At 40.4% G+C, this 23,049-nt stretch overlaps 1 protein-coding gene across 3 annotated transcripts in view; it reads left to right on the top strand.

Annotated features, from left to right (window-relative positions):
* Positions 1-23,049, top strand: part of rreb1b (ras responsive element binding protein 1b) — a 38,713-nt gene that overhangs the window by 4,161 nt on the left and 11,503 nt on the right. For 2 of the 3 annotated variants that reach the window (XM_084118943.1, XM_084118944.1), the window contains exons 2-5: positions 18,311-18,442; positions 18,729-18,934; positions 21,673-21,762; positions 21,968-22,131. In XM_084118943.1, coding sequence (XP_083975069.1) covers positions 18,311-18,442; positions 18,729-18,934; positions 21,673-21,762; positions 21,968-22,131 — 592 coding nt within the window. Of the gene's footprint in view, positions 1-10,130; positions 10,220-18,310; positions 18,443-18,728; positions 18,935-21,672; positions 21,763-21,967; positions 22,132-23,049 lie in introns of all 3 variants that reach the window. The other variant, XM_084118945.1, reaches the window with a different exon arrangement.

Raw genomic sequence — 23,049 nt, forward strand, 5'->3', positions numbered from 1 at the left:
GTCTGTGAATTTTTGATAGCTTCTAGAGAGGGAGCACCGCGAAGGGAGGCGGAGATGCTGAAGAAACGCTCTTGTTGCACATTAAGGAGTGAAGGAGGGAGACAGAAACGAGAAGATGGCAGGTCGAGTCACATTGTGGAACCAGTTTGTCTTGTACTAGCATTCTTTGTACCTCAGACTTCCCAGTTTCGTGTTCAAGCAATGAACAAACATTTGAAAGATATGAAAATATGCCTGTGGCTATTGCATTTAGGAGTTGCTAAAAGTCAAATTTCTGCTTTGGAAACTTGACAGAAAAAGTTGACTTGTGACCTGACATGAGCGTAAAGTTTTTTTGTTTTTGTTTTTTTTTACAAAACTCTACTAATCTAATGATGGAGTGAGTGGTGTCACGTCATGCATCATTTTATGAAATCTCATGACAAAGCTGTGACTTTAATTTCTGTTCCAGTTGATTGTAGTGATTCATGAGACGAGGGAGGGACTCATTCTGTATGACTGAGTGCAGGAGTTATTTAACTGGAAAATCTAGGTGTGCACTGCAGGTTGAAAAACCTATGTCATCGTTGCGTTAACCTTCATGGACTTTGAATCATACAGTCTCATCTCGCTAAGGGCAAGGAGAGCTTCGCAGAGAAATGTCCCGGCTGAGGACAGATTCTCTTCTGTGTCTCTGAGAGCGATGTGCAATGGGAAACAGATGTGGCTGGGCTGTTAGTTCAGTGCCTTTCTTCAAAGAGCCTCAATTAGCGTCTCCGTATACAGAACGACTTCATGAGACATATTTTGTCAGCTTCATAGATTTGTCTAGGTTTGCAGCTCTGTTTGCATCGATTTGTCTTGAATTTTCCCAATTTTTGGCGAACAAAGGAATTAGTTCAACCAAAAATATACCCCCAAAAATCATGCTGTTTTAAGCCACAATGTGTTTTTCTCTCTAAAGCACAAAAGGTGAAATTTTAAAGAATATCCTGCACACTCTTTGCCATGTAGTGAAGCTTCAAAATGATACAAGAGCACTTTTAAGTTATCAAAAATAATCCAATTGACTTTATGGCTCTACAGTCTGCGTCTTGTTCAGTCCATACGATAGCAACTGTATTAGGAATAGTTCAAAATTAATCTGTAAATTGTGACCCACCCTAGTAGTAAGTGAAACGTAGTCATGCCTGATTCTTGGAAAAATGGCTAAAAATAAATAAATAAAAGCACAATGGAATTTGAGTCATTTTTTAATGAATCCGTTGAGCCAGTTCACAAGAACTAAATGATTCATTCACAAATCAGAATGATCCGATTCATTGATTCAGTAATCCAGTTGCAGAGATTAACAGTTTATTGAATTGGAAGATTATCATTTAGTTGCAGGTTATTGACTTCAAGTTTAGTTTGTTTCTCACACAAAACAATATAGCTTCAGAAGACATTGAATACAGCGCATAAGTCATATGAACCAATTTGGTGCTATATGTCATTTTGGAGCTCAGATGGTAGGATCTTTAAAATTTTACAAATATCATGGTTTGGAGCAACATGACAGTGATTACAAAGCACACTCATTCACCAGCACATCAATCTCATTAGTGAGTGCTTCATGGCACATTATCACAAGATCTTGCCGTATCATCTGATGGTTCAAATTATACTGCAGTGGAGCTTTCATAATGTGTTAGTACCTTTAAAAGTTGTTTTACAGTGGGATTCTTTGAAAACAGGTTATGAAGTCATGCTGGCTGAAAGATGCTAGAAGTTGACTGTTGTCAGTCGACAGGATTAAGGTGATTCATGCAGTTCTTTAGCAGCCTCTCCCAAAATGCCCTGAGGCAGTGTAGACAATGAAGCAAAATGGCGTCTTTTCAGGAGGAGAAACTCGGCCGCTCCCGTCTCTTCCAGCTCTTAGAAAATAAGACACACAGTGTGTTTGAGGAGATCGTGCCTGTCCACCATCCTGACCCTTACCAATGTCTGATAATCCTAGCAGTACTTAGAACAAAATTATTTTAGAACCTGATTTCTGTGTTTCCGCACTCACATTTAGCAACTTGCAAATAGTATATTAAACTGTCTATATATAGGTGTTCTCCAGCAAGAAAATAGTTTTACTTTGCTAAAACTGTTAAACATAGTAGGACATTGATTTCATACAATTGATTCATTTCAAAAATGAATTAGAGGCTTGTTTTCTTGTAGTTTTGCAAATGTTTAGAACTTTAAAAGAAATGAATTGTATTTTAAGTTGTATTTTGAGAGTTTATTCTCATTTAAATGAACCTCGACGAGGAGAGGAATCCTGACAGAACAGGACAGGGAAAACAAAACATGGAAATGAGGCAAAGGTCACTCCTGGTTCTTTTGTAGCCTGGTTCATCTCAGGGTTGCAGTAAATATTAACCTGCTTATCACAGAGTATGGGATGTGTTCTTTTAGCATACTAGAATCAGACAAAAAAACTTGAAGAGGCAAAATGAACACCAATGAGTAGGTATTTTAATCCGATTATCAGATTGTGAGTCTTATAGACTTCATGATAACATGAGACGTGTGTTTTATTCCATGTCTGTTAGTTTTTAAGTCAGTTTAAGTAATTTAACTTCTAAAATTAACCTGTAGCACGTTTGCAAAACGTACAGTCTTTCTCATCTGGGAAAATTGACCATAAACTATTGATGACTCATTCTGCACTACACAGATGTTTATCCAATCAGATGCTCTCTAGAATGAGAATGCCCCTCCCCTCTTTATCACCTGCAACTGACTAGCAAACAGCAAATCCGGTTTTTATTGCTGGGATGCATCTAAAACATATTGTCAGTATTAAAGTGAGCAATATAATCATAATTTTAACACGCATGATAAAATTAGAACATAGCAATATCCTTTTTCTCTAAACTGGACAGCTTGCTCAACAGTGCCCTCCATCTCTCTATGCTCAGTACTTTCAGGAAGGTGTTCTCTGATTGTTTAATTATTTGTGTTGGTCGTTGGGGTTTACTGCCATGTCCTCTTTTAGTTTATAATATGCATAAATGTTTACCAAGTAAACAAAAAAGCTCATTCTAGCCAATCAGAGAGATGTTCTCTGTACCCTCCCCCATCCCAACCAATCACAGCATTGCGTCTTTACTATTTACTGTGTTTACATGTTTGCTGTGTAAATGCAGCTCACAAAACTGCATGCCGTTCCACTTAGTTTAAGCATCATTCTCTTTAGTTTGGGCTACTAACAATGTGAGTATACAATAATGCAGTCAAACAGCTATGTTTGAGATAATCATTAGATAGGACAGACTAAAAACCAAATAAAGTAAATAGACGCTTTACCTTTGGCCAACCATTTCCAGCTGTGCAGAGGTCTGTGTTATCTGCATTTACACAGCCAGCATGTAACTTACAATTAGGAGTTTAGAAACAAACACTGAAAAAGTGTCCTAAAGCACACATTATTTTGTAGTTTACTCTCAAAGATGAATTTAATAAATATATCATAAACAGTTGTGTACTACACTGCAAAAATGAGATTCCTCAGTTTTTTTGTCTTGTTTTCCATTAAAAAAATCTACATATGTGAATATATATAGAATGTTAAAATATCTGAAGAACCATGAACTAGGTTCATTTTTTTGTTTTCATCAATTTAGTTTTTATCACGATCTAATTGTTTCTGTCAGCCTTGAGTTTGAACTGCACTGCCCCAGATCAGGGTGCTCACCAAGGCAAAGTACAGAAGATTATGAGGGGGACCACGGTAAGAGAGGGATTAGTATCACACGCAAATGGACTCTGCCCGCAGAAAATGACTTTGTGAAGGTTTTACTAACATTTTGGGGCTTCCAAACACTTCTTATCTGGTTCTCTACATGCAGTTTCCATTTGTTCAACATGATAACGCTGTAAAAGTTAGCATTTTTATGTCAATAATATTAGTTAAAGGGTTAGTTCACCCAAAAAAAAAAAAATTCTGTTGTAAAACTAATCCATATGAATTGAGCAGTTTTGTCCAAATTTTAAAGAAACGCAATCGCTTCATATGATGAACAGATTGATTTTAGGCTTTTATTCACATATAAACATTGATCAGCGAACATAAACAGCAGCTCAACCGAACCTGCTTGACGTGCAAGAACAAACCTCATTGGTTCTTGTGGAAGCTCAAACCTGTTGCGTAACACAAAAATGAACCTCATTGGTTCTTGCAGAAGCTCAAACTTGCTGCGTAAAGGCCCTTTCAGACCGGACGCGGAATGCTGGGTTCAGTGTAGCCATTCAGATAAAAATCGATTTGCACTACGCTGGCCAGAGCAAAGTAGGAGTTTTACAGATTTTTAGCGGGAGTTCTATACGTCTAGTCATTTGATTGTTGTTACACCTTTTGGTCAGCAGCAAAATATGTATCTGTCCCATGCTAAGAAGCAAGCGACAGCACCTGACATTCCAACTTGAATTGAGATATGTCTCCATGACACAGCTTTTCTCCCGATGTCCCTAAACTACCGCAAACTTGTATTGTATAGCTCCAGAAATTCCGACACACAGTAGTAGCTGTTTATCCATTTTGCTTTCCATTTGTTCTTGCTTAAGCTCAAACTTGCTGCGTAACACACCAGAATTAACCTCATTGGTTCTTGCTAAAGCTCAGACATGCTGCGTAACAAGAGAATGAACCTCATTGGTTTTCGCAACATCAAGCGAACATGCTTGAGCCTCCGTTTACCACAACTGATGTGTGAGTTGATGAATGTTTATATGTGAATAAAAGCCTAAATTCAATCTGTTCATCATATAAAGTAATCGAGTCTCTTCAGAAAATTTGGACTAAACCGCTCAATTCTATAATAATATGGATTAGTTTTACAATCTCTTTATGAACTTTTTAAAGCATCAGAGTGGTTGTTTTGTAGTATGGAAATAGCTCAGTTTAAAAAAAAAAAACTTAATTTGTGTTCTGAAGATGAACGGAACTTTTACAGGTTTGTAACGACATGAGGGTGAGTAATTAATGACAGAATTTTGGGTGAGCTAACCCTTTAATCCTAATGGCTTACGCTGAATGGAGACCATCTTTGCACTTCCCCCTTCCAAACGTCTCCTGTATGTTACACCCTCAGAATAGCGGTCTTTCCACTGGCACCAGAGCCGCTCTTACACAAAGTCTTACTTATTTCAGCAATGGCTGTTGTGCATGCGCGAGCACAGTGGATTATTTTCGCAAAGGCAGTTTGCTTTTCTCCGTTCTAGCTTTTGACAAGCGCCATGTGGTTGACAGACAACCTCCGGCTGTTTCCAGCAGTTACTTGCTCAAATAAGCCTTGCAGTGTCACCTGACTGCTCTGACTGGATTGGTCGTATTAAACGGCAGGGCCCTCGAGGAGGGGTGGGGCTTCGGGGGTGGGACTCTGTGGAGGAGTCAGTGAATGGTGGTTTCTATGGTGACCAGCGTTCAGTGATGTGGCCCTGTACTTTGATCAGGGTTGCCCTGAGGAGATGGACACAACGGTCACATTTGAGCAGAAGAACATTCTTGAGATGAAAAGCCCATGTGTAGTTTATAATTAAGCCCCATTGGTGACTCATTTTATGCAGAAGTAGCCTGCGTGCATGCGAGCTCATGCATGCATGCATGCTCATTCAGAGGCGCAAGAGTGGGTGTGCTGAATAGACAAAGTCTGTGTCTGATGATAAGGACTCAGTTGAAGGCGGGTGGAGAAGGACAGAGGGCCGGTCGGGGTGGATATAACAGACACAGAAGCAGAGGGAGCTGGCATGCATGCGTGCAGGCGGGAAGCTGCGAGTTCTGCAGTGGAGACAGTGAGCGTAAACATGTGTTACACTGCCAAATACACTTTCTGACCTACTTCAGCTCACTGGGCAATACACTGTATTGTCTGGCCCGAGACAGTGGCTGTCTGTGAGGCCTCAAACCTCAAATCCTTCACCGAACGATTCATTCCGCTGCAGAGGATGGCCCTCTTCTGCAGATGGGTTTAGAGAAAGACGGTGAGATGGAGAGAGATCAGGGTGGTGGTGGGGTTGGGGGGAGGTTTGTGAAATAATGACCAGAAGTGTACGCTTGGGTAAATCTGCACTGGGATTGAGTTTTAAATAGCCTGGAATGCACAGTGCTGGAAATGGGTGGTAGTTCAGAGAGCTCAGTCTGCTATACTGCAGCGTGTGTCACATCACAGGACAGCAGCTGTATGTGACAGAGGGAGTTAGGGTCTCCTCACAGTGAATGGATGGTTACGGTCTGGTTGCACAGACCAAAAGAGGGTTTGCATGTGGGTTGCTGCCAAGAGGTGAATTTTTCTTCTCTAAAATAATCTTGACATTAGTGATGCACCAAAATTAATAATTTAGCGGATCACTGAAAATGAACCGAAATTAAAGTTTTCAATTAGCCAAAACCATACCGAAAAATAATTTGGGGAATTAAATATGGGTAATTGAAATCAGTGTGCTGTTCAGTGTCGTTTTCTCTCATGTAAGAGAGAAATGCACGAAGTACGTTAGTATATGACTACACAATATAAGTACCAGTTTTTTTTTTAGTATATATCATTTTTGTTCAGAATTTGATATTTAATTGTTCATGCTCTTTCTTCGCCTCACTTTTGTTTAAAATCATTAATGTTTATAAAACAGTCATAATTTAATAACACTGTTTAACAATATTTTGCAAATCTGAAATGAATATCAGAATAAAACCATAAAAAAATCATTAATTAAAATAAAATAAAATAAAATATAAAAACTTTCAGCTAGTTGGCAGGGCAACATTTCTAATTTTCGTTTAAGTTGAAGTAGGACTACTAAAATAACTAAAGATTAATAAACTAAAACATAATGATAGTTTTCATTAATTTTCATTAACTTTAAAATTAAACATGATCACAAAATATATATAAAAAAAATCTAATTGAAAATATTAACAAAAACTTTAATGGTATATCAGTGATACTAAAATAACACTGCTTGTAGCATTTAAAATGACTGATGTTAGTTTTTAGTGTTTGATTTTTTTGTCGGGCGGCGGTGACTCAGTGGTTCATGTAGGTTGTCTACAAACTGGAAGGTTGGTGGTTCCATCCCCGGTTCCACCTGACCAAGTGTCGAGGTGTCCATGAGCGAGACACCTAACCCCAGCTGCTCCCGACGAGCTAGATGGCGCCTTGCATGGCTGACACCGCCGTCGGTGTATGAATGAGTTAATGAATGGGTGAATCATAACATGACAACAGTTTTCACCATCGCTCAAAATTGAAGGCCCTTTTTATGATTGCGTAATAGCCAGTAGCACATGCATCAAACACCGTGAGCATCCCTTCATCCAAACCATATTTTTGGATCTTATTGACTTCTCACTGAAGTTCATCCTCCATGTGTGATGTCATGGTTTTTGCTGGAGCTCCTGGCCTGGTTGCCTGAAACAAAATGGTCGCTGTATGCAATAAAAGCCAAAGGTCACGTCAGGGCCACCTGTTTGGAGTGACAGCTGAGTGCTGCTTTGCCAAGGGCCTCCTCCTCTTCTTCCCTGTTAACCCCTTGTGTTCATTCCAATCAGAGTTTCAAGCACATTTCTTGATTTGTCTCGGTCTTTAACTACTCCCTCACCTGCTGGAAAATCCAGCTGAAACCAGCCTAAAGCGATAGCTGTGTTTTGGAACATGATAGTTGGTGTCTATCTGGTCCAAGCTGGTCTGCCAGCTCAGCCAGGTGCCCAACAGCTGGTTCTCCAGTTGGCCAAACACCTAAACCATATTTAGAGTTGCTAGAAACTAGCTATTATGTTGTAAAACACAGATTTTTTACGATTTTTAATTACGATACAGGTTTGTATAATGCTCTAATGATAAATATGACTCTAATTTAATATTTAATCTTTTTTTTTTGCCTGGATAAGATTGCAGAAAAGGAAATTGTGCAGGAAATGCAGCAGAAGTTTGTGATGAAATAAGATTTGTGATGAAATAAGATAGAGTTTGTTAGGATGTAGGAGGAGGAGAACCACCCAGAGAAAGAGAGAGAGAGAGAGAGAGAGCTGAGCAGCAGAACCAGTTAAACCAGAAACCTCTCCTCTTGTCAGGAATCCTCCTCCTGGTTCTCGGCGCGCTGTAGCCCCCATCCCCACCGAGACCCTTCTATTCTGACACCTCCCCCACTCAACACAAACACACATGCTGAAACTGATACAGGAACAGTGGAGTGTAGAGGCAGCAGAACGCGATAGCCCCATGAGCCAACACCTGCCCACAATCCAACACTTGCCTGTGCCTGTCACACAGGGATGCAAGAGCTTTGACACACTCTTGCCTCAGACACACACTCTTTCTTTTTTCAGTTTTTTCCCCCCTGTTGTTTTGACCGTCTTAAGAGCTTTTGTACCAGCGAAGTGTTTATTTCCTGACCTGCTTACTTTTACATTTATTCATTTGTTTCAATTTTTATCAGTATTCCCTGGGAACCGAACACATTCCCTTGAGTTGTTAAAACATTATTTATTTATTTATTTTTGATGAAAATGTTATTTATATTTAATCAGTTATATTATGCAAAATTGATTAGCTTTTGTCATTGTTGCTTTTGGACTAAAATTGCATATATGCTACCGTTCAAAAGTTTTTTGTCTGTATTATTTATTGATGTTTTTGAAAGAAGTCTTTTATGCTCAAGGCTGCATTTATTTATTTTTCAAAAATACAGTAAAAACAGTATAATATTGTGAAATATTATTATAGTTTCAAATATTTGCTTTCTACTTGAATATATTTTAAATGCACTTTATTCCTGTGATGGCAAAGATGAATTTTCAGCATCATTACTCCAGTCTTCAGTGTCACATGATCCTTCAGAAATCATTCTAATGTGCTGATTTGATGCTCAATAAGCATTTCTCATTATTATCAGTGTTGAAAACATTTTTTGTAGAAAGTTTAATACATTTTTGTAGTATTTTTACATATAAACCTTTGAGATTAAGTTTCACAGTGGAAAGTAACATTTTTAGTTTAGTGTAAATAACATTTTAGTTGACAATAATGTGCAAAAAGACGTGGAAAAAAGATGTATGAATGACGAAAAAAGACAAAAACTGTAACAGTTTTGGACAGGATCATTGTTAGTGCTTTGTTTTTATTCAGCAGCTTATTTTTTTGTCATCATATTTTCATTAAGAATATGCTTTAATTAAAATAGTTTAATTATTGTCATTACACATATTTTTTCTCTGATTCATTTGGACAAAATCAAAACCTTAGAGGAACACGACACAAAACTTTATTAAGAGGAGACAAAAAACAAAAGTGTGAATCGAACTGGGGAACTCAAATTTGTATTGCCCGCATAAGCTCCATCATGCCGTTAGCTTATTTGCTGTAAAAAATGTCCACGCTTTGCACTTTAACCCACTTTATTTGTGTCCATGGTATCACATGAATGTCTGTCAGACAAAAAAATGTTTTTCCTGACTGGATAATTTGAAATAAGCCTGTTTTGCACATCCTGACAACCTTAAGCTTTATCCATCTGCCTTCCATCAATCTCCGTAACGTCATCCGTCTCTCTATCCCCTCATCCCCACACTCTTCTGCCTCCCTTTGTTCTTGGGTCTTTTAATACCAGCTCTTGTGATATGCTATTGTAAAAGCAGTAGTAATGTTTCATACAGATGCCTGTAGCACTGGCTCCTGCGCTCACCAGAGAGGAAACTTGGCAGTGCATGTGACTTTGTGTTATGTGATGGCAGCCCGTTTCAGTTTACCAGCTGAACAAGAGGCCTGAGGCTGGATCTCTCCTGTTACCTTTACACTACAGAGAGCACATCTGAAATGATGTCACTCTTTCTCATGTGGCCTTTTCAGGCCGCTGTCTCTTCCCGGACCTCGCCTCATGGGAAAACGTGCTCTGAATCCACAAGCCCCTCGTAGCCTGAAGGATTTCTCATTTTAATCCCGAAGGGAAACACCTCACATTCATTTTCATGCTTACTCAGCGCGGCTCGGCTCCCTTTAACTCTTGTGTTATGTGTGCTTTTTTTAAACATAACACACGCTTGGTGTGTACGGCTTTCTTGCAGTGTAACACTTGCATTGTGTGTGTAGTAATTGTGTGTGGGTGTGTGTTTTGCTTTCTTTTAGTATGAGCAGAGGTCGCTGTCCCTCATCCTGTGCCCGTAACCCTGTGACTCCATGACCCTGTGACGTGTTTAGCCCAAATCTTAAAATGGGTAAATATTCAAAAGGCACCTGACACTACTGACCATTCTGTGTGTGTGTGTGTGTGTGTATAGGTGTTGGGTTTAGATTAGATTCAAATCCCTTTATCCATACACTGTAAAAAATGTGCAATTTTTACATAAAAATAAATTCTACTGTAAAATCGTGTTAATTGGTTAACAGTAAGTTACATTACCACATAGGATTAAAAAATATGAAAATGGTTTAACATTGCTGTCATGAACTGCTCCGAGGCTCGAAGGTAGAGATCCAAGTGCAGCTTTTATTGAAGGGGTAATCCAAAGGCGTAATCCAAAGTACTGGCAAAGGGTCAAAACACAGGTAGGCAGTCCAAACAAACAAATAAAGAAACAAACTAACAAAACAGGCAGGGACCAGAGGCAAGAGAGTAATCCAGGGACCAGGGCGAGAAATTCAAAAACCAGACAAGAAACCAGGGAAAATGCTCGGAAATGCAGACTAACAGTACAACATACAAAACTTCGCCGTGAGTGATGGGGTGAACCAGGCTTATATGGGGTGAACTAAACAAGAAGATGAGATACAGGTGAATGTGATAATGAGTGCTGATGAGTCCAGGCAGAGAATGATGGGAGATGTAGTCTGTGAGTGAACATGAGAGTCAGGTGTGGAGTGCCCTCTGGTGGCTCTCAAGGGCACTCCAGCTGGTTATCGTTACATAGCCCCTCCCCAAAGAGCGGCTTCCAGACGCTCCAAAACTGTCCAGGTGGGAGGTGGAGCGGAGGCGGACCCGGGGGTGGGATGGAGGGCCAGGCCCGTGGAGCGGCAGAGGACCTGGATACTGCAGCAGGATGGGAGGCCAGGGCGGATCAGGCTGTGCAGATGACCAGGGTGGAGCAGGCTGTGCAGGCGACCAGGGGGGAGACAACCCTTCAGGCGGCCAGGGAGGAGACGAACCTTCAGGCGGCCAGGGCGGAGACGACCATTCAGGCGGCCAAGGAGGAGACGAACCTTCAGGCGGCCAGGGCGGAGATGACCATTCAGGCGGCCTGGGCGGAGAAGACCCCTCGGGTGGCCACGGCGGTGAAGACCCCTCGGGCGGCCACGGCAGTGAAGACCCCTCGGGTGGCCACGGCGGTGAAGACCCCTCGGGCGGCCACGGCGGTGAAGACCCCTCGGGCGGCCACGGCGGTGAAGACCCCTCGGGCGGCCACGGCGGTGAAGACCCCTCGGGCGGCCACGGTGGAGGAACTGGAACTGGCACCACCGGAACTGGTACCACCGGAGCTGGCACTGGAACTGGCACCACCGACTCAGGAACAGACACAGACACTGGCTCAGGAACTGGAACAGACACAGACACAGGAACTGGAACAGACACAGACACAGACACTGGCTCCAGCTCAGGAACTGGAACAGACACCGGCTCAGGGAAAGGCATGTCGGCAGCCATCTCTGTAGAGGGTAACTCTGCTGAGGACACTGGCTCGGCGGAGACCATCTTGTCCCGAGACACTTGCTCGGCGGCGGCGACCATCTTGTCTGGAGACACTGGTTCGGCGGAGACCATCTTGTCCGGAGACACTGGTTCGGCGGAGACCATTTTGTCCTGAGACACAGGCGTGGAGTCGGCCATCTTGTCCAAAGACACAGGCGTGGAGTCGGCCATCTTGTCCGAAGACACAGGCGTGGGAAGAAGAAGAGGAACAGATTCAGGCTCAGTATCAAGATCAGATTCAGGCTCAGGAACAGATTCAGTCTCGGCGGGACGAGACACTTGACGGGCGGACGTGACGTGAAGCTCAGTCTCTGGATCGGCAGAAGTGACGTGAAGCTCAGTCTCTGGATCGGCAGAAGTGACGTGAAGCTCAGTCTCTGGATCGGCAGAAGTGACGTGAAGCTCAGTCTCTGGATCGGCAGAAGTGACGTGAAGCTCAGTCTCTGGATCGGCAGAAGTGACGTGAAGCTCAATCTCTGGATCGGCAGAAGTGACGTGAAGCTCAGTCTCTGGATCGGCAGAAGTGACGTGAACAGTCTCTGGATCAGCAGAAGTGACGTGAAGCTCACTCTCTGGATCGGCAGAAGCGACGTGAACAGTCTCTGGATCAGCAGAAGCGACGTGAACAGTCTCTGGATCAGCAGAAGCGCACTCTGAGCTTGACGGGACCAGCGGCGGCGAGGGCTTTGAGCTGGTTGGGACCAGCGGCGGCGAGGACTTTGAGCTGGGCAGGACCAGCGGCGAAGAGGGCTTTAAGCTGGGCAGGACCAGCGGCGAAGAGGGCTTTGAGCTGGGCAGGACCAGCGGCGAAGAGGGCTTTGAGCTGGGCAGGACCAGCGGCGAAGAGGACTTTGAGCTGGGCAGGACCAGCGGCGAAGAGGACTTTGTGCTGGACAGCGATGAAGAGGGCTCTGTGCTGGGCAGCGATGAAGAGGGCTCTGTGCTGGACGGGACCAGCGGTGAAGAGGGCTCTGTGCTGGACGGGACCAGCGGTGAAGAGGGCTCTGTGCTGGACGGGACCAGCGGTAAAGAGGGCTCTGTGCTGGACGGGACCAGCGGTGAAGAAGGCTCTGTGCTGGACGGGACCAGCGGTGAAGAAGGCTCTGTGCTGGACGGGACCAGCGGTGAAGAGGGCTCTAGCCTGGCAGGCATGTCGCCTGCTGTCTCAGGCGCGGCGGGCATGACGCTTACTGCCTTGGCTTCGGCAGATCTGGCGTGAAGTGCAGGCTCGGCTGGACTGGCGTGAAGGGCAGACGGTGACATGGCGTGCCACGGAAGGAAGCTCTCCAGACATCTGGAGAGTGCCTCTCTCCAATCCAGACCGGAGAGATCGGGGAGCTCCCTCGGGTCGACCTCCTTAGCCCCCAGCCGGTAACACAACTTAATTGCCTCGTCCCCCAGAGAACAAGAGGCAGCGAGAGGAACAAACCCCCAGGTATACTGGAACAGATCGAGGCTATCCAGGGCCAAGGCTGCGATCTGTCCAGCGAACTCCCGGCTCATGCTGGGAAGATCAGGCGAGATCTGTACTGCTGCATTCCTGGAGGTCATAGCTGCTGGATCTGGGTGTGGCGAAGTCTTCTGTCATGAACTGCTCCGAGGCTCGAAGGTAGAGATCCAAGTGCAGCTTTTATTGAAGGGGTAATCCAAAGGCGTAATCCAAAGTACTGGCAAAGGGTCAAAACACAGGTAGGCAGTCCAAACAAACAAATAAAGAAACAAACTAACAAAACAGGCAGGGACCAGAGGCAAGAGAGTAATCCAGGGACCAGGGCGAGAAATTCAAAAACCAGACAAGAAACCAGGGAAAATGCTCGGAAATGCAGACTAACAGTACAACATACAAAACTTCGCCGTGAGTGATGGGGTGAACCAGGCTTATATGGGGTGAACTAAACAAGAAGATGAGATACAGGTGAATGTGATAATGAGTGCTGATGAGTCCAGGCAGAGAATGATGGGAGATGTAGTCTGTGAGTGAACATGAGAGTCAGGTGTGGAGTGCCCTCTGGTGGCTCTCAAGGGCACTCCAGCTGGTTATCGTTACAATTGCATTATATGTAAAATACGGACAAATGTATGGTTTATGGTAAGTGCTGTATAATTTACAGTGAAAAACAGTAAAAGGACATTCTCAGAAATCCCTGCATCACAAATTACATGTGATTATATTTATATAAATAGTTTTGCTTTTTCTTATTTTTGTTATCAGTAATAATGTACATTAAGGTGTTTTGGGTTGCATTTGATTTTATTTAGTGAATATTTATTATATTATTTTAGTGTGTTGCCCTGATAGTGTTATGACACTGTGCACCGTCTATATTCGAGTATTGGACATGTTTTATGAACTCTGATTCATCATGTGGTTTTCTGTTGTACCACCTGTATTATCATTGTGGTTATCAGTACATTTTAAGGTTTTTTTTTTTTTTTTTTTTTTTCAAGTAGATTTGTATATTAACTCCATATTACTTAATATGGTTACAAGTTGTGAAACATACAGGCACCAATATAATTCCAATCATACCTGAAACATTCTCATCATATTTTTATGGTGAATGTCTTGGCCACGACAGCTGCCGTTTTTTAATATTCATAAATTTATCAGGATTCTTTTTTCTTTTTTTTTACACTGTAGGCATAAAATATTTTAAATAAAATGATTATTCCATTTGTATGCCCATATGGAGTTGCCTGACAACAGTACATCCATGTGGATAGTCAGGAGGTGTTGCTGAACCTTTATTAAAAGATTAATTCACCTTCATGTTGTTAACAATCTGAAAGACTTAATTTCGTCTGTGGAACATAAAAGGATTATTTTAAACATTGGGAACCAAACAACATTGAACCCTAATGACTTTCATTGTACGGACAAAAACATGGAAGAAAGGAAGTCATATAGGATTAGAAGACTGAATTTAAAATTATACATAGGTTGTGTGTGTTGGTATGGAGCATCTTTATTTTGATATCAAATAGTATTTCGTATGTTGAGATGCAAATTTTTCAAAATGAGAAGAGATGGAGGGTAGGTAGTTGGGAAGAGGAATATAAGTGAGATGGAGGATGGCCTGTAAGATGGAGGATGATAACAGGGAAGAGCAGGAGATCTCTGCAGTGTAGAGGAAGCAAAGGAGAATAATGGCTCAGCATTCCCCAGAACTTCCCAGCCACCACACCAAACAGGAAATGCACAAGTTCCCTGCTTTCTCTCTGGTGGAACATGGGGGGGGGGGGGGACTTCAGACTTTCCACTCCTCTGTGTACTTATGAACGAAAAGAGGAACAAAATGATCAAGAACATTCTGAATGAAAACATAAATCTACTGCGAGCATTCATGCTGTTGGGTCATTCCTTGGGATTTGAGAAAGTTTATTACTGTGCTCCAAAACCTAGTTGAGCAAACCCAGAATGCATTGCAACAAACTCAGTGAAAAGAATAAATCCAAGATGGTGGAGGTGAGAGAAATGTTGGTAATACACATAGTTATTTGTGTGTGAAATGTTTTCTTAATGTTTGGTAGAGTGTTGTTTGTTAGCTTAGCAACATGCTAATGCCTAATTCTGTTGGAATCAATTAAGAGTTGAGTTTCCAGTGCAGAGCACTAATGTAGAGCTTTTCAGATCTGTCACATATGTGGTTTCATGATAGTTAAGATGCTGCCTTAAAAGGTAGCTGTCTATATAGGCTGCTCACTAGGTTTTAGACCATAGCTCATGTTTTCTTCAGAGGTTCAGTGAATGGGCATATATACCTCTTCTTCTGGTTTCTGTCTTCCTACTGATTTATCTTGTAGTGTGAGTGTGTAAAAGAGAGTGATGGTCAGGGGCAGATGGACTCATCATTATCCAGTGTTATCTGTTCCCAGTAGGAGGGAAGGTCTGTATAATCCCCACACTCCCATTAACTAAGACACTTTTATAGCCTGTAGATGTAAGAGGTCATGTGCTTGCCTGGACAGTGTGTATCAGAGCATCAGCACTCCTTTTTTTCTATTTGTCCTTTTTGTTCTTTTACATGTATAATGTTTCTTGAATTATTACTGGTGCTTATTAAGCTAGCATCACTGTTATATTATTTTCCATACTTTTCTTTATGCTCTATTTTATATAGCTTTAACATCAAAACAAACCACTACGAAGTATTACCTAGGGATGAGAATATCATGGAAACCTGGGAGTGGGTTTGTTTGACTTGGGCCAGGACGCAACTGCCCAGAACACCCTGGCAACCACAATGCAACTTGCTAATGTCACTCAGAATGCTTTAGCTGTCTCATGGTAACACCCTGGCAACCGCTCACAACAACAAATCAAATGGGTGGAAATCTAGATTTTCCTTTACATAAATAGACCTTATGTAGCTCCGCCCCTTTTCAGCGCTGCACTCGTTGTGTTCTTCTGTCTTCCGGTTTGTATTTCCACAGCATGACGGTAATATCTTACGGATTTATGGATGAACCGCTCGTTTTAAAATCTTCCCGGTCTACTGACATTTGTTCTGACATATGCTTCAAACATTACAGTGCTCAGTGTATAGTGTATATCGTTTCTTGAATTATTCTTTTTTAACTTTTTGTTTACCTCCTGCCAGTTCATTTGATTTTCTGTCTCACATACCAAATATTTTGCTATCATATTAGTCCTATGTATGAACCATATGATGATGTGTTTAACTGATGCCCATCTGTTGTCATTAGCTCCAGTGGCTAATTAATTACTGTCTTTAATCCTAACCCTCTCAGTTAGTCCATAGATGCTTGGCTAATAACAGCTCATTAATCTCAGATAATCTCTGGATCTATGCTGTATTGCTATCTCAGTTTGCAGCACTTACTCGCTGCATCTGTGAGGCTGATTGAGCCTAGTCCACACACTCTAAATGATCCATTTATCCCTCTTATTCACTTATAAAAATTCTCAATAGATTGAGGATTTTTTGAAAGATATTAATGCATTTGTTCAGCAAGGACGCATTATATTTTTGAATGGCTAAAGGCTTTTATAGCGAAACCTTTAGTATGTGAGAGTGGACGATTTCTGTCAACATGAGCAACAGCAACCATTGGTGATGCAATTTGGGCATACTTAGCTATATGCCAATGAGTGACAACACAATAGAGATTTCACAGATTATTTGATTTGTCTGTGCCCACATACAGCAAAACAATGGGAAAAAATGGGTTAGAATTTCATGTCATTCTATGTGAGTTTGATACACACTGATAGTTGTTCATTTTAATTATATGATACATAATTCACTACTGACATCTTTATACATCCATGTGAATTTTTAATTTCAAGTAGAATAGATCTCATTTGAGAACATATTTTTTTAAAAATCCAAGTCGCACAATTCGCACGGATTCCAATTAAAATGACTCCAATTCGCAGAGCAACGGTAAATGTGATCGTACCTTTATTAGTGACCTAGTGCCCTCTAGTCAGTGTGAACACGCATTAAACCCTTCCATATGTGCATCTCTTTTCCTCAAAGTAAAATCCAATATAGAAAAAGTCAGGACAAATAGTCAGGACTCCTCTGTCCACACTTTTCCAACCAGTGGAAGTACATGAGCAGAGTTTGGGATGGTGGGAGCTGGGAGGGGGATTTCCTACCCTCCCCCCTCCAGCAGAGGAGATCACACCCTGCAACGGCACACATTAACTGCAGCAGGGCCGCATGGTTATAGCAAGAGAGAGTACAGCAGACAACCGTCTACCCTCCACTGCTCACACAGCCACTTCCTGCTTTGACTCTAAACCCAACCCCCCTACTGTTCCTCTCTTTACAGCAGAAAGACTTCCAAGTTTCTTCCGTTTGAACATGCACCCAGTCCCTCGACTCGCTTTTCCAGTCCTCTCTCTACACTTTTCTCACATTTCACATTTCTCTCAGTATTTTCCTCCATCTCTGCTTCCCCTCCTTCTCTCCCCTCCCGTGCTCTCACGTATGTGTCGTTCATCTTTCTCTCCCTCGTCTCCTCACCCTGCACCACCCCCTCACTGGGATGGGCCTCTCTCGCTGTAGTATCACACTCCCACAGCTGCCTCAAACACTCCTCAGCCAGTGCTTTTCCTATCTTCACTTTTAGACAATTCAACGCATAGCGCTCAGTTCAAAATGAGATGTTTGTGGCAAGCGTGTAGCTTTTTAAATCCAGTATTTAAACTTCTGTTCAGAAGTTTGGGGTCAGTAAGATTAAGGCATTTATTCAGCAAGGGCGCATTAAATTGATCAAAAGTGACAGTGACAGTGACAAAAAAATCTACTTCATATAAATGTTGTTCTTCTGAACTTTCTATTCATAAAAGAATCATGAAAAAAATGTATCACCGTTTCACCTTAAATATTAAGCAGCACAACTGTTTTCAACTTGGTTATAATTAGAAACCTTTAGTTTTCCCATTTGAATCCATGAAAACAATTAATAAGAGCATGTGCTAAATAACGTTGCTCTTATAAAACACTTCACAGCTTCTGCAGAAGATATAATCTCTTAATGATTTCCATGTGGCTTCTTTTGCAGATGGGAAAAGTAATTCATTAATGGGCGTATCTGTTATAATTTGGGTTATATTGAGTCCTGAGTAACAAGAATTCTCCATTCTTAGAAATGGAAAGTGCCTCCCCTGAAAAGACTGTCAGCAATGGTGTTGGTGTTGCTGATGTGAATGAACAATCTCATTTGTCAGAAGAGGCTGTTAACAATCAGCCATCCACACATACACCAGAATATGTTGAAGGTGAGATGCCACACTCATGTTTAAAGAGATAATAAATAAAGATTCTGTCATTATTAACTAACTTTCAGGCTTTTCCAAAACCAATTTTTTTTTTTCTGTGATACAAAAGTATACAAAATTAGACCTTTTTAGACTAATTTCATAGAATCAGGAAAAATGATTGGAAAATTGTACATTTTGGAACAACATGAGTGTGAATAAATGATGATGGAATTGTCATGTCCCTAAAGAGACACATTGTGATGGTTAAAATGCCACGGCCATTTAGTAATCATGTCATTTATAGAAGCAGACTGTGATGGAATGGACAGACCAGAGCATGAAGATGAAGCTGGAGTCAGAACAGAGGAGGAGCTGTCCTCCATCAACTCCATGATGAGCACTGTGATGAATGTGGGCCAGATCAATGGAGTCGACTCTGAGCCCACCAAAACATCTCCCAGAAGTACCACCAAATCACCCTCTGTCAATCGTACTGGGAGAAGAAATCAGGTATAGCATTCGCTATATGTGAGCAGAAGCGGATGTTATTATTGCTGTAATTGTACTGTACACCTCATTCAGGGAATGTCAACTGCACTAAATAACTACACCTGTAGTAGGTTGCAGAGGTGGAGTCAACAAAGTCCTCTGAAAGCTAGTCAGTCCACTTGGCAGCCATATTGGTATCTCATCTACTTGAATAGGGACCAAGACCAAGGCTGTGTCCGAAATCACATACTTTCTGAGTAGGTACTTTTATTGAATTAGTAATTGTATTTTGTATGAATGTGACTGTATTCCGGATGTACTACATTCGTCGCGTTGTCACTATTATGTGACCTACAGCGCCAGTTGCGTCGCTTCACTGCCACACACAAATCCTCCCCCGTGGCCTCATGGGATATTAAAGTTTACATCAGATGTGCACATCAGAATCTCTCCAGAAGTAGTAGGTTGTCCAGGTACTGTTTTATGATTACTGTGAATTTGGACAAACTACTTTGTTTATATCCTGCTTTTCACCTGCTATATAGTAGGGAAATATGTGATTTCGGATGCAACTAAATCTCCAACACTGTTTGTTAAGATTGAGTTTCAATAATAAATTTCAAATCAGCAATAAAATTCAAATGTAGCTTCTTTAGCTGATTCTTTAGCGATTTTATATTTTTCAAGCTGGTTCAGCTAATGTACATGCGCGTTCCAGAGTAGAAAAAACACATGACTGGCTCTTTTAATCGCATAGTGACACTCTCATTTTTGTAGATGCCATATTTAGTGTTATGATTTTTCCTGATTGTCTACTAGTGGACTGTCTCATCCCCCTCATACCATCTCTGGTAGTCAGTCAGAGTGGCTGTTACATGAACTCAGTTAAATAAGCGGCAACAAATGGTCCTTGCGCTTTCTCAATCCCCCCTTTGTGAGAGTCGATGCTTGTCTTATGCCTTCAATTAAAGTGTGGGATTCGACTGAAACACTTCTCTGTGGAGAAAACAGGTGTTTCAGTCTCCCAGCCCCCTCTGGTATCCCTTCCTACAACCCTAACTGCATTTCCATACGCTGAGTGACTCTGCACCGCTGCTCTACTGCCCACTGAATTAGTGATGCTCTTCCTCAGCCAGTGCTGCTGTTGTCTGGAGAAACAGATGGAGAGACCACTTGTTACTCCATGTGACGCGAGCGCACAACCGCTCCTGCTGCTCTGACACATACTATCAGGCAGGCTAATATCCTGCATCTGTTTTACCTATTGTGTTTATCTCTCACTGGGGGACAAATAAACATCTCACTAGGGTTTTGGAGTCATGGGTAGTGACATGTGTTTGAGGTATTTTTCATTTGATTTTGGATTTTTGCTTGATTAATACATCACTACTTATTAATGTGTTTTCAGTTTCTATGACTCTCATGAGGTATAATAGTTAGAAATGAATAGTTGAATATATAATCAAATTTGTACAGAGCTCTGTACAGGGGACAGCTTAGGTACGATTGCACAGTTAAACATTGCAGTGTTGTTGAAATCTAGTCATATTTTTATATAAAATTTATATTAAATGTTATATATAAATTATATATTTGATATATTATAACACATATATAAATTAATAAATGCACCAACTAACAAACTAACAATGAGCAATATATATATTTGCAGTATTTATTAACCTTTGTTAATGTTAATTAATAAAAATAGTCATGTTCATGTTAGTTCATGACATATACAACTTTTGACCTTAAAATGTATAAGTAAATGTTGATATTAACTTTAATAAAGATGAATAAATGCTGTAGAAATATTGTTCACTGTTAGTTAGTTAGTTAACTAATGTAGTTAACTAATGGTTACAAATAAAACCTGATTGTAAAGTGTTACCAATAAAAAATAAGTATAAATGTAGTACAAATAAATATTTTTTTTCTAATATGTTAAGAAATCATATTGTGACTACTCAAGTCAAGTAATTTTCTTTACTGTTTTATATGTACATATACATACATTTAATGGAAATACTCAAACAGAAATACTTGAAAATGTTTGAGTCATGTGTATATACGGAAATGAAATAGAAAATAGAATAAAAAATGACTTTCGTAGCAGGGTTATTATTATTGTTAATGAAAAAAAAACATTTTCATTACTTAAAATTAACATTAACTGAATAAATTTAAATATAAAAAACTTCAACTTATTTTATTTCAGCTAGTTGCCAAGTTGACATTTCTCATTTTCGTTTAGTGAAGTACTAAAATGAATAAAACTAAGTAGACATTTTTTTAAACTAATAAAAATGACAATAATTACAAAAACTATAACTGAAATTAAAACAGAAAATACAAAAAAATTAAATCCAATTAAAAATATTAACAAAAACTATAATAGTATATCAAGAGCTAGGCTATGTTTGATAATATGCTATTTTGAAAAAAAATCCTTTAATTTGCAAAAAAGTTGAGGTGAATAGTTGATGCGAATAATGGGAGATAGAAACGCATTTGCGGAATAAATTCTGACTTAGTGAACATTAAAGCCACATGACTAATCGGCTGTTTTATTTACTGTTGGTTACTAGTTTACCAATACCACCGTCATTGCTCCGAACAACTTGATGGGAATGCAACTAATTCACATTTTATTTTAAATATTTTCTTTACGTTTGTATCATGGAAACCCAACTTATGATAAAAAAAAAAAAATGGGTATGTTGTATCTAAAGCTTGTCTTGTCTGTGTGTCTACTATAGGAAGTCAAAGAAGAACGCTCAAGCTTCATTTGCCCCCTGTGTAACAAAAACTGCATGACACAGCACCAGCTCACCATGCATATCAGACAGGTGCGTACTCTTACACAAACACATCCCTACATGTACACCTGTTTACTGAACCACAGCAATCTGATTTAACATGTTAGTTTGTTTTAAAATCATTAGATCAGAATTTCACTGAAACGGAAGATATTTTGTACTAATTTCTATTTATATTATATATACGTAGACTATATCTCAGTGTAATGACATCTGTGCCTCGTTTACCCTCCAGCATAACACAGATAGTGGGGGAACTGACCACTCCTGCAGTATCTGTGGGAAGGCTTTGAGCTCGGCCAGTTCTCTGGACCGCCACATGCTGGTTCACAGTGGAGAGAGGCCATACAAGTGTTCGATATGTTACCAGACATTCACCACAAATGGAAACATGCACAGGTAAATGGTCAGACAGTGATTTTGGAGGTTTTTAAACATGTAAATGTTTAACTTTTTCATAAGTATAGACTAGCATTTTTTCTAACTCATGATGATACACAAAAGATTAAAGTAATATGCTGTAATAAGTTACAGTAATATGCCTACAAAGGAAATAAGCCAGGCATTTCCCAGGGTTTAAAAGCCAAAATGTGAAGCTTGTATGAATGAACAAATTTATTATTCTGTAAAATCTTGTTTATAATTTGAGCCTAACGTTGTCTAAATCATCATTTTTGAAGTGAAACACTTGTTTATACTCTATATAAATAGTGCTTTTCTGGTATTTTGATCATTGTGCATACAATGTGAAAGTTACTGGAGTTATGTCATAATGACAACAAAGTTAAAAGATTAGATATAATTTTACACAAACACAAACTTTACAAGGTCAGTACAACTTAACAGCAACTTCATTCCACTAGTCTCAATGTTTATTGAGTGTTTATTGAGTGTTAATGATAATGTTTAGGTCTTGTGGCTATACGTCAAAACAGTCTGTACAGTATGTTTTATGTATCTTAATGTATATGTAAATATGGCCTGGCATTCATTTCATTGTAAGTGGCATTACTCTAGATGCTCTAAATGCATTTTTTGCTCTTTTGAAAAGACAGGGGGACAAGTCAAAACTATGGTAATCTTCATTAGTATTGAATCCATTACATTACTTAAAAGAGATGAGACTATATAACATGGTTTTCCTAAGTGGGGTTTGTGATAGAACTGAAAGGGGTTTGTGAGTTGCAGAGGTGGAAAGAGTAATACAATTTTCTACTCAAGTAAAAGTACCAATACTTCAATGAAATTTTAAGTATAAGTAAAATTACCAGTCTAAAAAAAGTCTACTCAAGTAAAAGTAAAAAGTAGCTCATTTAA

The sequence above is a fragment of the Abramis brama genome (genome assembly GCF_963993115.1).
Source record: "Abramis brama genome assembly, chromosome: 7".
Classification (NCBI taxonomy): domain Eukaryota; kingdom Metazoa; phylum Chordata; class Actinopteri; order Cypriniformes; family Leuciscidae; genus Abramis; species Abramis brama.